Genomic DNA, 15,011 nt, shown 5'->3' on the forward strand with positions numbered 1-15,011 from the left:
AGACATTTCATTACCTGGCTAGGTAACATCATCAGTGGCGACCTCCAAGTGAAGTGAAGCTGTTGTCTCCTGCTTTCTATTTATATCTTTCTCCTGGATGGGGTTCCTGGGGTTTGTGGTGATGTCATTTCCTGTTCATTTTCTGAGGGGTTGATAGATGGCATCTAGATCTATGTGCTTGTTTATGGCATTGTGGTTGGAGTGCCAGGCCTCTAGGAATTCTCTGGCATGTCTTTGCTTAGCCTGTCTCAGGATAGATGTGTTGTCCCAGTCGAAATGGTGTTTTTTTTCATCCGTGTGTAGGACTATGAGGGAGAGGGGGTTGTGTCTTTTTGTAGCTAGCTGGTGTTCGCGTATCCTGGTGGCTAACTTTCTTCCTGTTTGTCCTACATAATGTTTGTGGCAGTCCTTGCATAACATCACTACAAACCCCAGGAACTCCATCCAGGAGAAAGATATAAATACAAAGCAGGAGACAACAACTTCGCTTCACTTGGAGGTCACCACTGATGATGTTATCTAGCCAGGTAATGAAACGTCTGGATATCAAACCTATGGCTCAGCGAGCAAACCTACACCTTAAACCCCAACCTGAGCTACAAACCTTCACAAACCTTGCGACAACACAAATTTCTTGTCTTGATTATTTTTGTTATCACAAAAATCTATTTCAACATTATGTTGGATGGTTCTCAGTGGTATTTCAAATTTTATAAAACTACATTTTTCATTGACTATCAATGGATTTATTATCATCAATTGCGCTAAATTATTTGTGAAACCACAGAGCCTTGTGATAAAAGAACTCTTGGATTACTGATCTGCCATAACGCATTGAATGGAATACTCTTGAGATAACAGAGGGATGCTTGTAGTTTTTTTTATTCTGAGTTTGGTTTGCAGATTTTCACCTTCCTTTCACTTGTATTAGTTTAAAGCATCTAAGACACATCATCATTTCAGTGAGTCATTATCCTTGCGTCTTCAATTTCTGCCCAAAATACAGAGATCACAAAAGACTCTATAACTGGTAGCTTTGAAAATGATATTATTGCAAATTATTAACAATTATCCTGGGTAAATCTGTTTTGATTGACATAAGCAACTGCTTATTTTAAATGTGAACTCATTATGACACTACGATTGCAAGAAAATGGCCAGAGAGATTACACCAGTCTTGTTCCTTATTTTCCTGATTTTTGGAATTCAATTGTTTAATGCCATCTCTGATGTTAAAGCGCAGGTTAACGAGACACAAGCTCAAGGTTGACTTAACCTCAAGGATTTATGCAAATCAGTGTCTCACTCGGCCAATCAGACGGTGACAGGATTTGACTACAGCTGCCTGAACAGTGACGTGGCTGCAGTTTTCCAAACAGTGAAGGTCGACAGCTAGTGTGAAGAATGGAGATGAGTGCTTCCACAGACAACACAATGATAATTACAGAGCACTTACCTTGGAGATTCCCTTTCCTTCCCAACAAACCTTCTGGAAATTTCCCTCTCCACTACATACCTAGAAACTGAAAGGGCCACTGACTCAACCCATATTATATCCTTCTCCCACTTTTCAAAAATTATTATTGGAGATGTTGATGCCATTGGAAAAAAAATCCGCATTTGTCTCTAATTGATCTTGAGAGGATAGAGATGAGCTTTATTTTTGAAACACTGTAGTTTGATTGGTGACGGTATTGTCATAGTACTGCTAAATAGGGATGTCAAGCATTTTGACTCAGCAATAATGCAGGTATGGTGATACGTGACTTGGAAAGGAACTTGGTATTTACAAGTACCTGCTGTCCTTGAGTTTCTCAGTGGTCGAAGTCCTGGCTCGGAGAGATTTTGTTGAAGCAGCCTTGGGGACTTTCTGCAGTATGTGCTGTAGATAGAGTACACTGCAGCCACAGCATGGCAGGGGGATATCAGCCAACTGAATGGGATGAAGATCATGTGAACTGCTTGACGTGGACAGTATTGAACTTGTTGAGTGCTGGTGACTGGCACTTAGCTGAGCAAGTGTAGAGTATTTCATCACACTGCTGCTTTCAGCTTTGTTGGCGGGAGAAGGTTTTGAGAAGTGATGAGTTAATTCACTCATCAGACACCTGCCTTTGATTTAAAGTGTGGGGAACTGAACGTGGAAGGAAGACTGATTGAGAGAACAAAGATGGTTCAGGTGTTTTCCAAATTTAAATTTAATTTGGAAGTATTTCACATTACATTGGGTTCACTTTATTCATGTGTGTGCCATCATTTTTGAGTCTGGCTTAGTCATGGAACAAAATGTACTTGCATGCCTCATGCTTGGCACACATTGATGAATGCAGGGAAGTTAGGGGCATTTCTTTATTTGAAATAAACAATGTTGTAGTCTTGTGTTCTATCTTTACTGAATATTTATGTCTGTCCAGTGTTTTGTGTTTTGCAGGGCATGGCAGGTTCAGCTGGCCATTGCAATGCAAAGGGCATTGTCTGAGATGACCTTTAGCTGGGATAATTGAAATGTTGGAAGTGAATTCAAAGCCCTGGAAGGATGCTGCCAGCCAAGCTTTGATCACAACACATATCAGGTTTGAGTTATAAGGAGAGGTTGGGAAGGTTGGGGTTTTCTTTCCCTGGAGCGTCAGAGGCTGAGGGGTGCCCTTGTAGAAGTTTATAAAATCATGAGGGGCACAGATAAGATGAATAGCCAAAGTCTTTTCTCCAGGGTAGGTGAGTCCAAAACTTGAGGGCATAGGTTTAAGATGAGAGGGGAAAGATTTAAAAGGGACCTGAGGGGCAACTTTTTCATACAGACTGTGGTGCATATATGGAATGAGCTGGTAGAAGAAGTGGTAGAAGTAGATACAATTACAACATTTAAAAGACATTTGAATAGGTACATGAATAGGAAAGGGTTAAAGGGAAATAGGCTAAATGCGGGCAAATGGGTCTAGTGCTGTTTGGAAAACCTGGTTGGCATGGACAAGTTGGACAGAAGGGCCTATTTTCATGCTGTATGACTCTGAGTTTGTGACTCTATATGAAAATGACCTTTTACGCCACTTATTTTGTTACTTTGACTGAAAATCCTAATCACTCCCTGATCAAATGCAGGACTTCAGGCCCTCTCCCTTCCTCTCCTCCTTGCCATGCCCACAAGTCTCCATGCATGTTGGAATCCTCCTACTTCCTTCCTTTGTGCTGCAGAGTTAAACAAGCAAAACCACTGACTTCAGAAACAGCTACACAAAGCTAATTGTTGCACAACCCCTTTAAAACAAAGATGAACCTGCTGCCACAAGGCACTTAGGCGCCACCGACTTTATTGTGAGGGCAGAGCACATTTGCGAATGTTTTAGTTTAATATAAATAGTAGATAAGGTCAGCATGAGTCCTGATCATCACAAATGTCTGCTGCTGAATTAATCTCAAAACTTGTACCCACTGTATGAAAGTAAAATTTCTGCTCTTACCCAATTTAGTCGTCCCACCCACCATGTTGCTCACAATTGGAAGATCTATAAAACCACCCCCTCATTGTTTCACCTATCCTTTCATCTTCTGAGTTTAAGTAAGAACAACAGTGAAAACGAATAGTGTTCAAAGGTGGGATTAATGTGCAGCACTAAATAGCAAGTGAAACATACAATACCTTGTTTCGTGTTTTCAGAGCAGGATGTAGATGAAGGCTCTTGAAGTTTTGTACCTCCGTGTTTGGTGGATTCACAATTTTGTCCTCGTTTACTGAATAACAAATGGATGGATTTTTGCTGTTGATTGAAACTGAAGCAGGGTGGCCTCTGCATTCAATTTCTCTGCGACTGTCCTTAGTAACGACTCTAAATGTGGGACTCATGTTTAAGTGAGGTACATAGTCAGGAGACCCAGGGACAAATGAAATCTGTCCCGAAAAGAAATGTCGACCACATATTTTAGAATGAAATGTTGGTGTCCACCCTGGATTAGTGAATCGTATAGCTCTCATCAAAGATGCAGTGTGTGCTTCTGATTCTCGAATAACAGTGAACCATCGTACGTGATTGTCCTTGCCATGACGGTTTGGGCATCCAGGAATACAGCAAGAGCTTTCATAGGCATTTGTACTAAGAGTAACAAACTTTTTGGCAGCAGGTTTTTTAATGGGAACCACAGCTTTAGAGTTGAGGCCAAACTTTTGACAGGGAACTCTCTGAAAGTAAGGCCTAGTTCCTGAGACGGAGAGACCATGAGGTCGGAACAGATCTCGCAGTTTGCCTTTAGAGTGTTCTTTGACTTGCTGGGCAGTCATTGATGTCTGGTCTGACATATTGTCATGAGGCATTGTGTAATGCTAAAGAAAAAGAAAATGATAACTGTCACAATGAATATATAGACAGGTCAGCACCAACAGGACCATTAATCAGTACCAAATCATTATAATTGTAAAACAACGATTGAAGAGTGACATTTTCTGATAATCAACAAAAAAAAATTGGTACACCTGAATAATCAGATAGATTTTAACTTGGAGCAATAGCGTTAACAGAGTAATGATGAATTGGAAGTTCATTTCACTATTCTTCTGACCTTCATTTCCAATGAATTTAAATCAAGATAGGTCTGACAGGACCCACTGACTCCTGATAACCCAATTTATACAATTGCACAAGTCAAATGGAGTGAGTCCTCATGCAAAATTTTATAGTTAGATTGAAAGTAGTGTTGCCCAGAAAAAAAGCAAGACACCAGTCGTCTGAAAATGGTTTAACACACTTTTTATGCTGGGACATGAGCTCCTTTCAACTCAAAGGGGCTTTTCTCGCGATGGCCAGAGAGTCAGCATGTTTCAAGCAGCAAGGTTTTTTAATATGCAAATCAATCCGACAAGGTACGTGGGACCAAACATAGAAATTGCTGGAAAAGCGCTCCCTAGGATCACTCAACCTGAAACGTTAACTCTGATTTCTCTCCACAGATGCTGCTGAACTTTTCCAGCAATTTCTGTTTTAGTTTCTGATTTACAGCACCTGCAGTTTTTTTTCGGGTTTTTATTAAGGTATGTCGGAAGCCAGCTGTAGTTTTGATGGAAAGGTGAGCACAATCTGAGCCGTGCATGTTTTTCTCTGTTACAGAGAGTTACAGCAGGAAAAGCATTGGGAAGCTAAGAGGCCAGCAGAACAGAAAATACTTCACCACATTCCACATGTACAATATGGTAGGCTGCAGTCCTGGATTCTTCTTGCCCTCCAATAACATCCTGTCCTGTAGCAAACCAGCTACAGTGAAGTGTCTATTTGCTTATCTCAATTCACCAGCTGCAGAATAAAACTCAGTCCTCGAAATGGACCAGACCTCAGCGAACAGAACCACAACAATGACCAGACCTCCTGTCACAGACTGAGCAGTCATCTAGGGCAATCTCTGAGTAGTACTGTCTCACAAGGTGAGTTAGGAGCCATTTAATCAAGCCAGAGAGTGCTGAGTGGGGATGGTGTTAGGGAACTAATATCTTCCCACTCCTGTTTCAACCATTCATTCTTCCTATATCACCACCAGTTTCAGTGTATTAACCCAGTGGTGGACAGGGGTTCGCTATGCAGGGAGCATGAAAAGTGAATCTTGTTGAGAGTTGCTTCCAGGCTTCCGTTGCCCTTCCCCTCCTTTGCTGCTGACATCAGCACACATGTCACTCCCACCCCCTACAAATGTGCCCTGCAAAATCACTTGTTGTCAAGGTCCACGGATGACCCTGGTCCTGGATGTGCACCTTATTGGCAGCAATCACAGCTTCTGTTGTCACTACCATGTATAGCCTCTGATTAACCAGGTAGTTCCTGCTGGAGGAACTTGTGGATTCTACTCCTGGGTTCCTTGCTCTGGGGAAGGTCTGACAATGCTTAACTGACACAATTTGGTACATCTTCCTGAAAGGAGGCAACAAGGTCTCTTCTCATCTATCAGGTAAACCACTGTTACCTCCATTAATTAACACCCCATTGTTAAGTTATACAAATCAACAGATTCAAGAACAGCCTCTTCCCTGATGTTATTGAACTTCTGAATGGAACTCTCAAATTTTAAATTTAAGGTTCATCTCAGTCTTTGGCCACCTTCTCTGCAGCCATAACATTGTGTTCTTCACTTTGATCTATTACCCTAATCCTCTTTGTATGGTACGATCTGCCTTTATTGCATGGAAAGCAAAATGTTTACTTTACCTAGGTGCATGTGACAATAATAAATCAAATCAAAAATCAAAAAAAGTTATCCTACAGGCAATAATTACCCTTATTATTATTCCTCAAGGATCAAGCACCATGGCATGAGTTAGATCTGCTGATAAAAGCATTAGACTGAAGATACAGTGAAGCTTCAGGGAAGTGCATACTGACACTCACCTCCTCTTTACAATGTTACTCCACTTCATTGGCGAAATAGAGATCGAATAATCTGAAAAGAGTTTATGTGTATGTGTCGATTTATCTTGCATTCAGCGTGGATCCATCACATGCCAGATGGCATGTACAAATCTGTCTCACTTTTTTTAAAAGAGCCTATAATTTTGTCAGGTTTTTTTCTGACTTATGAACAAAACTTCACAAGCAAGTATGATTAAGCTCGAGATTACCCTTGGAGTTTACATGCAGGCAATATTACTTGGGATTTCCCATGCGGGCACTTTCCTGTCTGAATTACTTTAATAGTGAGTGAAAAGTGAAAGGCCAAGTTAAACACAGATACATTTTAGCAAGTAGAATGGCACCAAGACAGCAGACTACTTGTCAGCAAGGGAGATCCATTTGTTTCATTAAGTATTCCTTCTCAAACAAAATTCTGGTGCTCTCTACAACAAATTCTAATTTAAAAGTAGCAGCTGCTGAAAATGCTCAGCAGGTCTGGCAGTATCTGTGGAGACAGAAACTGATCTCTGATCACTTCTGATCTCTGCTTGGTAATTTATGACCAAGCATTTACAAATCTTCCTTTCTTTCACTCTTTCTCTCATTTACTTTTAAAATGTCATTTGCTAAAGAATGAATGCTGATCACGTAAAAGAACTTGCATCTTCATTTCTCCTTTTACCCGAGTTAAACATGAAACTGAAAATCACCTTCCTTGTTCCTTTGGGCCCTTTTCAGTTTTTTAAGAGATTGTGTTGGCAATATAAAGGTTTACATGGTTTTTTACGGTTATATGCTTAATCATCATCATAACAGTGATACACTAATGCTAAGCAACAAAGAACAAACTAACTCAAGTTAGCTCAGGATTAAACTCTCACTGGAAGAAATGTGTGCATCCCATTTACATGCAGGTGCAATGTTTACAGGCAACTGCTAAACCTTGTTCACTGTCTCTTCTCATCCAAGTGAAAAGCTTGTGCACACATCTGTCAGTATGTTCATGGAATGAAGGATGATGTACAGTATGATCCCAGCATTAAAGATTACTTGATGACTATCCATAGGACGGGTGCACTTATCACAAAACAGGTAATGTTTTCCTGTCTCAAGTGGAAATCAGAATCGCTGAACTTGACAAAAACAAGGCTCTCGCTCACTTTTCCAAACTCCCAGCTATTAGAGAATTGAGCAAAAGTAGCTGTACCATGTCTAACAAATTATTTATAAAACTCTAACGTTACTTCTTTGCTTTTTCAGTCCATGGACAGGATTTTCCTAATCCTTCAGAGTTGGAGGCAGGGATGCCTGGCACACTCCATTAGAATCCCTGGGATGGCATTCTGATGTGGCTCCACCTCAGGGTAACTTTCCCAGCTGCCCCTGGAATCAGCAGCTCAGTCCATGGAGACATGCAGGACTTAATAAAGGACATTTTTCTGACATTATTGAAATTGTGCCAGTGTCACACAAACCTCCCACTATGTTGTGGCAAAATCTCAGAGACAGTGTGTCAGTAGTAGACAAGAGGTCCATTAGAGGCTATATGAAACCCTGCAATCAGGGAGGGAACCACAAGGTTCAAGAAGGTCCAGTCATGGTCACAGGAATTCTGGTGGAATGGTTCCCTAGATTGGAGCCGTTTGTGAACATCCTGCTTTGAGGTACTGCCTTTAATCTACAGTCTGTTGTTCTCTCAGTGTCAGTATCTGAGCAGATGGCTGTGAACCCTGAAATGAAATGATGGCACTGTGTCTTCATTATTACTGACTTCTTGACATTCCCCATTGTCTGATCTGTTGAACCTCTTGGTTATTGAGAAAGAAGTCATTGTACTGCTTGCATTTCAATCAACAACTGTGAATTCATTGAGTATCGCAATCCGCACATCAGGGACTATCCAGTTTAGCTCCACTAACCTTTACCTCAATAATTTCCCTTCTGATGACTCTCATTGGGGAAATGAGCTTGAATTTCAATGAATGTTTCAGTGAGCTTTTGTGTTGTTCATGAGGGATCAAGGTATTGCTTTACTGTTGTCCTCTCATGGGATTTCCCACATTCTAAATTACAAGCACGCCCTTTAGAGGCATAGGCAGAATCTTGCTGAGGTGGAGGGGTTCTCACTGGAGAGCTGGTAAGGGACCAGTACTATCTCTTTCAAAAAACACCATTTAATTAATGTTGTACAGGTCAAGCAGACTGTCCAAATTTCTTCTTCAGTTCTCAATCCAACAGTAGATTTCTCTCTCAGGGCTGCACTGTCCATATGTGTAGTGCACGGAGGCAGGTCCCAAATCCAACTCAGCTCGAACAGGGATCAAACCCCACACTTTTGGCACTGCAATCCCATTCACACAGGCTGTCCAACCAACTCAGCCAGCCAGAGCCCCAAGCAGCCTCTCTGACAACTGAAAGCGTACACCATCCACTTGAATCAGCTGCCCCTCAGGGAAAACATTCTGACAGCTTTCCAGGCTTAATGATTAATTGACAGTTATGATTCTCTGATCAATCCTGCCAATTTCATAATGTTTATTTTCACAAAGTAAAGAGGTTTCAAGCTCATAAGACCATAAGACATAGGAGTGGAAGTAAGGCCATTTGGCCCATCGAGTCCACTCCGCCATTTAATCATGGCTGATGGGCATTTCAACTCCACTTACCCGCATTCTCCCCGTAGGCCTTAATTCCTTGTGACATCAAGAATTTATCAATCTCTGCCTTGAAGACATTTAACGTCCCGGCCTCCACTGCACTCCACAGCAATGAATTCCACAGGCCCACCACTCTCTGGCTGAAAAAATATCTCCACATTTCTGTTCTGAATTGACCCCCTCTAATTCTAAGGCGTGCCCATGGGTCCTAGTCTCCCCACCTAACGGAAACAATTTCTTAGCGTCCACCCTTTCCAAGCCATGTACTATATTGTAAGTTTCTACTAGATCTCCCCTTAACCGTCTAAATTCCAATGAGTACAATCCCAGGATCCTCAGCCGTTCCTCGTATGTTAAACCTACCATTCCAGGGATCATCCTGAATTTATTAACAAGATTACCAAATGTAATACAAGTAAAACAGAATAGAATATTGAAAAACTTAATCTATCTGAAAACATAACAGATCATCCCAATTTAATGATACTGTTCCAAATACTTGCAACTATCCCCATAAACACCCCTTGGCACAAAAAGTAAAATCAAACACAGGGTCTTACAGGAGGGAAGTCAGAGAGGGAGGAGGATCAGCCTGGACCTGCGTCTTTTGATCGAGCAGCTTCGAAACACTACTGTGCTAAAACCAAACCAACCCAGAAAGAAGCTGAGCTGGGAGAACAGGCCACTTCCCTTTCATTGTACAAGTACTTTTTTTCAGCTTAAACGCCTTTTGCCTGAGGCAGTATCTGTTGACTATAATCAAACTGGCCCCAAAACCCTTCAATCCTAGACTTTTCTGAATCGTGTTTTTTACAACCCCTCTGAGAAAACACCAAGAGCAACATAACTTTGTTAAAGAAGCAGCATTGTCACACCTCTCCCCTTCAAAAATATGAACCACCAATACCCAGAGACAGCTTCATTTTAAAGCACCTTAATTTTAAACTGTTAGTATGTTACAATACACATATATATTACATTGATTACAAACATGCAAACATACATAACTATATTCTGCTTTGATCTGTTTTACTCCAGCCACTGAATGTCTCTGTTTCTCATTCAAACATCGACAATGTGTCAACAATCACATTTTCTCGTCCTGCCACATGCACATTTTTCAAAGTGATTGGCTGTAACAACAAGCTCCATCTAAACAGTCTGGCGTTTTTGTCCTTAAATTTCTCCACAAACTTCAATAGGTTATGATCAATGTAGAGTGCAACCTTGGTTATTCAATTGTCCAAATTTCAGATTATCCAAATAAGATTTAAAGGTCCCAATGCTTGGGTAAACTGTGTTATCTGAACATTCAATTATCGGAATGTTTGACTCTCTGAACAAAATAGTCCCCATTCATGTTGTTCAGATAATCGAGGTTGCCCTGTATATGATTGCCTCAAATGCATTACTGGTGACATCAGCATTGAAATGTTGTAATGCCAACAATAAGCTCAAAGTCTCTTCCGCAACCATCAAAAGTTTCTTCTGATAAATGTTCAATTTCTTGGAGAAATATCCAATGTGTCTTTCTAGTTTGTCTTTTAGGACAGAGATAAGGAGAAACTTCTTCACCTAGAGAGTGGTGGATATGTGGGATGCTCTGCCCAAGAGGGCAATGGAGGCCCATTCTCTGGATTCATTTAAGAAAGAGTTGGATAGAGCTCTCAAGGATAGTGGAATCAAGGGTTATGAAGGCAGGAACAGGATATTGATTAAGGATGATCAGCCATGATCATATTGAATGGTGGTACAGACTCAAAGGGCAAAACGGCCTACTCCCGCACCTATTGTCTACCTTCCTGCAATCGCACATCACCGACACCCACATCACTCGCATTGATAGCCACCTTGAATGGCTTTACGTATTTAGGTGTGGCTAATACTGGGGCAGTGGTGCACACAGCTTTCAGGCTGTCAAATGTCTTCTGACAGTCACCTGTCCACTGAAACCTCTTGCCTTTCTTTAGCAATTCAGTGGTACAGCAGTCACACTGCTAAAATTTGACATGAATTTTCAATTAAAACCACTCATTCCCAAGAACCATTGTACTGCTCTTTTCGTTGATGGTGTGGGAATCTCCCCAGTTACCTTTGTTTTTGCATTCTATGGGGCCATTTGTCCATGTCCAATAACATGGCGCAGGAAGATGGCTTGAGCTTTGACAAATTCACTTTTAGCCAGGTTTATCACCAAGCCTGCCTTCCGAAGTCGATCGAACAAGTCTGATAAATGTTGCAAATGTTCCTTCCACGTGTGACTAAAAATCACCAGGTCATCTATATATGCAACACTGTTGGGTAATCTGGCAATTACCTTTTTGGATGGTCTCTGAAATGTGGCTGGTGCATTTTTCATACCAAATGGCATGACTTTAAACTGATACAGTCCATTCAGTATTATGCCTTCACTCTTTCTGACAAAGGTACTGCCAGTATCCTCTGAGCAAGTCCAACTTAGAAATGTAAGTTCCTTGTCCCACCTTTTCAACACAGTCTTCTAAACATGGAATCAGATATGCATCAGTCTTTGTAACTACATTGACTTTGTGATAGTCCACATATAACTGTTAGGTACCTTCTGGTTTTGGCACCATTACTAGTGGTGAGCTTCAATCACTGTAACTCACTTTGATTATGTCACCTTGGAACATGCGTTCAATCTCCTTTTGAACCTGTGCCAACTTCAGAGTGTTATGCCAATAAGCATGTTGCTTAATCGGAACAGCATCTCCTATATCTACATGATGAGGTTAGTACTTCCCAGCTTATTTCCACATATCTCCCCATGTGATCGTTATAACTCTTTCAGGCCATTTTGATTTCCTCTGGAAGGTAACTCAATAATTTATCCCAATTTTTAACAACTCTCTCATTGTTCAGTTTAATTTGAGTAATTTATAATTCAGAATCCTCTGAACTGGTTTCTTCCCTCTGTGTTGTAACCAATAACACATTCTCCCCTTGCTTTTCTTCCCTGTCAAAATATCTTTTGAGCATATTCACATGACACACGCTGTGAGATTTCTTTCTGTCTGAAGTACCTATCAAGTAGTTCACCTCACTCAATTTCCTTTTGACTTAACAAGGCCCACCAAACCTTGTTCACCTATCACTGGAAGTAACACTAACACCTTATCCCCAAAGACAATATTGCAAATTTTTGACTTCTTATCTGCTTCCTGTTTCATTGGCTGCTGTGATACTTTCAAATGCTGTCCAGCCAACTTCCCAGCTCTATTTAATCATTCCCAAAAATTTGACACATAGTCCAAATATGTGGTCTCTGAATTCTGACTTACCAATTTCTCCTTAATCAATTTAGCAGTCCCCTCACTTCATGCCCAAAAACTAATTCAAATGGACTGAATTTAGTCAATTCATTTGATGCATTTCTGATTACAAAACACACAAATGGAATTCCCTTATCCCAATCATCTGTTCAGTCTTGACTATAAGCCGTCAACGTGGTCTTTAATATGTGATGCCACCTTTCTTGCATTCCCTGCAACCCTGAATGGTAGGCAGTAGATTTGAAATTTTTAAAAAATATATTTTTATTGAAAAATAGATTTTTTAAATATTACAACAAATACAAAACAATACAATTTAAAACAATACAAAGAAAGGACACCAAAAAAAGTTTTAAAAATCCAAGCCGCCCTCATGTACAAATGTATAAATACATATGTAAAACAAATATAAATAAAATAAAACCCAATTACTTAATTAAATGAATAATAACTTACAACAAACTAATAAATAATAACACAGCTCAGTCAAACAAACACTAACTCTCGAACATCGAGAGCATTAATTTTCACCTATTCATACATTCACTGTTCCCCTTCCCTGGATATTGGACTCATATAGCACAATTGTTACAGTGATATAAGAGCCCTTATTAGTGTGGCAGACAAATCTGTGTCCAGGTATACCAAAAAGGGCCGCCATATCTTACAGAAATTCCCAGTTTTGTGGTGTACCATACTTGTTAGAAAATCCAAGGGGATATGCTCCATAGCAATCTTCCACCAACCCAACAGACCCAGGGGATTTTTGGATACTCAACCTAACAAAATATTCTTTCTTGCACAGAAAGTGAGGATGTTGAAAAGTTTTTTCTAATGCACATCTACAGGGAACACACTGGGCAGGCTAGGAAGAAGTGAGATCAGGTCCTTCTCCACCCTTACACCCAAAATCCCCTCCATTGCACTCGCCATAGCGCTCCAGTATCTTTGAAGCCTATCACAGGACCAGAGGCAATAGGTAAGAGTGCCCTACACTTGAGACATGTTAAAAATACCCCCAGTTTAAATTTTGACAAACGATCCGGAGCCAAGCGGACCCTGTGGAGAATCTTCAACTGTAAAGCAAGGATCCTATTGCAAATTGATATCTTTCTTGAATTTTCCCAACTATCTTCCCATGCCTCTGGGGAGACCTCAATGCCTAGCTCTCTCTCCCACACTCCTGCAGAGTCAATCAAACTCATCTGATGATATAAAGTACTGACAGAAAGCATACTCTTAGCACTGAGCACCCCCTTCTCTATGTTGGATTTGTAGGGATCAGTCAAAAGTGTAGTCTATTTTTGAATATAATCCATAACTTGAAAAGTAAATAAAAGTGGTCCCTGTTAGATAGCTCATATTTCCGTGTTAACTGATCAAAGGACATCATTGTGTCTCCCTCAAATAAATCGCCCATGCAAGACACATTCCAAGCTGCCCAACGTTTGAATCCTGAATCCATCATCCCTGGTTGAAAACCCGGCATACCCACTATTGGTGTTAAAAAAAAGAGGTTTTGCCAATATTGCCTTCCCTCTGCCAAATGGCCCTCATTGATTTAACAGTATTAATAACTATTAGGTTATGGCAATATTCGTTAACTGTCTTCATTTTGTCCAAAAACTTCAGAAATGAGATAACGATAGTCCAGAGAAAGTATATTCCTGTGAGGGTGAAAGGAAAGGCTGGTAGATATAGGGAATGCTGGATGACTGAAGAAATTGAGGGTTTGGTTAAGAAAAAGAAGGAAGCATATGTCAGGTATAGACAGGAGAAAGTGAGTGAATCCTTTGAAGAGTATAAAGGCAGTAGGAGTATACTTAAGAGGGAAATCAGCAGGGCAAAAAGGGGACATGAGATAGCTTTGGCAAATAGAGTTAAGGGCAATCCAAAGGGTTTTTACAAATACATTAAGGACAAAAGGGTAAATAGGGAGAGAATAGGGCTCCTCAAAGATCAGTAAGGCGGTCTTTGTGTAGAGCCACAGGAGATGGGGGAGATACTAAATGAGATTTTACATCAGTATTTACTGTGGAAAAGGATATGGAAGACACAGGATGTAAAGAAATAGATGGTAACATCTTGAAAAATGTCCATATTAGAGAGGAGGAAGTGCTGGATGTCTTGAAATGCATAAAAGTGGATAAATCCCCAGGACCTGATCAGGTGTATCCTAGAACTTCTTACTGAGATATTTGTATCATCAATAGTCACAGGTGAGGTGCCACCAGGCTGGAGGTTGGTTAACGTGGTGCCACTGTTTAGGAAAGTTGGTAAGGACAAACCAGGGAACTATAGACCAGTGAGCCTGATGTCGGTGGTGGGCAAGTTGCTGGAGGGAATCCTGAGGGTCAGATGTACATTTATTTGGAAAGACAAGGACTGATTAGGGATAGTCAACGTGGCTTTGTGCATGGGAACTCATGTCTCACAAACTTGATTGAGTTTTTTGAGGAAGTAATAAAGAGGATTGATGAGGGTAGAGCGGTAGATGTGATCTATATGAACTTCAGTACGGCATTCAGCAATGTTCCTCATGGGAGACTGATTATCAAGGTTAGATCTCATGAAATACAGGGAGAACTAGCCAGTTAGATACAGAACTGGCTCAAAGGTAGAAGACAGAGGGTGGAGGGTTGTTTTTCAGACTGCAGGCCTGTGACTAGTGGAGTGCCACAATAATCGGTACTGGG

At 40.7% G+C, this 15,011-nt stretch overlaps 1 protein-coding gene across 4 annotated transcripts in view; it reads right to left on the reverse strand.

The window, feature by feature from the left end:
• Positions 1 to 15,011, reverse strand: part of LOC132830119 (zinc finger MYM-type protein 4-like) — a 203,919-nt gene that overhangs the window by 125,964 nt on the left and 62,944 nt on the right. For all 4 annotated transcript variants that reach the window (XM_060847614.1, XM_060847612.1, XM_060847613.1 and 1 more), the window contains exon 3: positions 3,638 to 4,315. In XM_060847614.1, coding sequence (XP_060703597.1) covers positions 3,638 to 4,315 — 678 coding nt within the window. The remainder of the gene's footprint in view (positions 1 to 3,637; positions 4,316 to 15,011) is intronic.

The sequence above is a fragment of the Hemiscyllium ocellatum genome, chromosome 30, assembly GCF_020745735.1.
Source record: "Hemiscyllium ocellatum isolate sHemOce1 chromosome 30, sHemOce1.pat.X.cur, whole genome shotgun sequence".
NCBI classification, from domain to species: Eukaryota; Metazoa; Chordata; class Chondrichthyes; order Orectolobiformes; family Hemiscylliidae; genus Hemiscyllium; species Hemiscyllium ocellatum.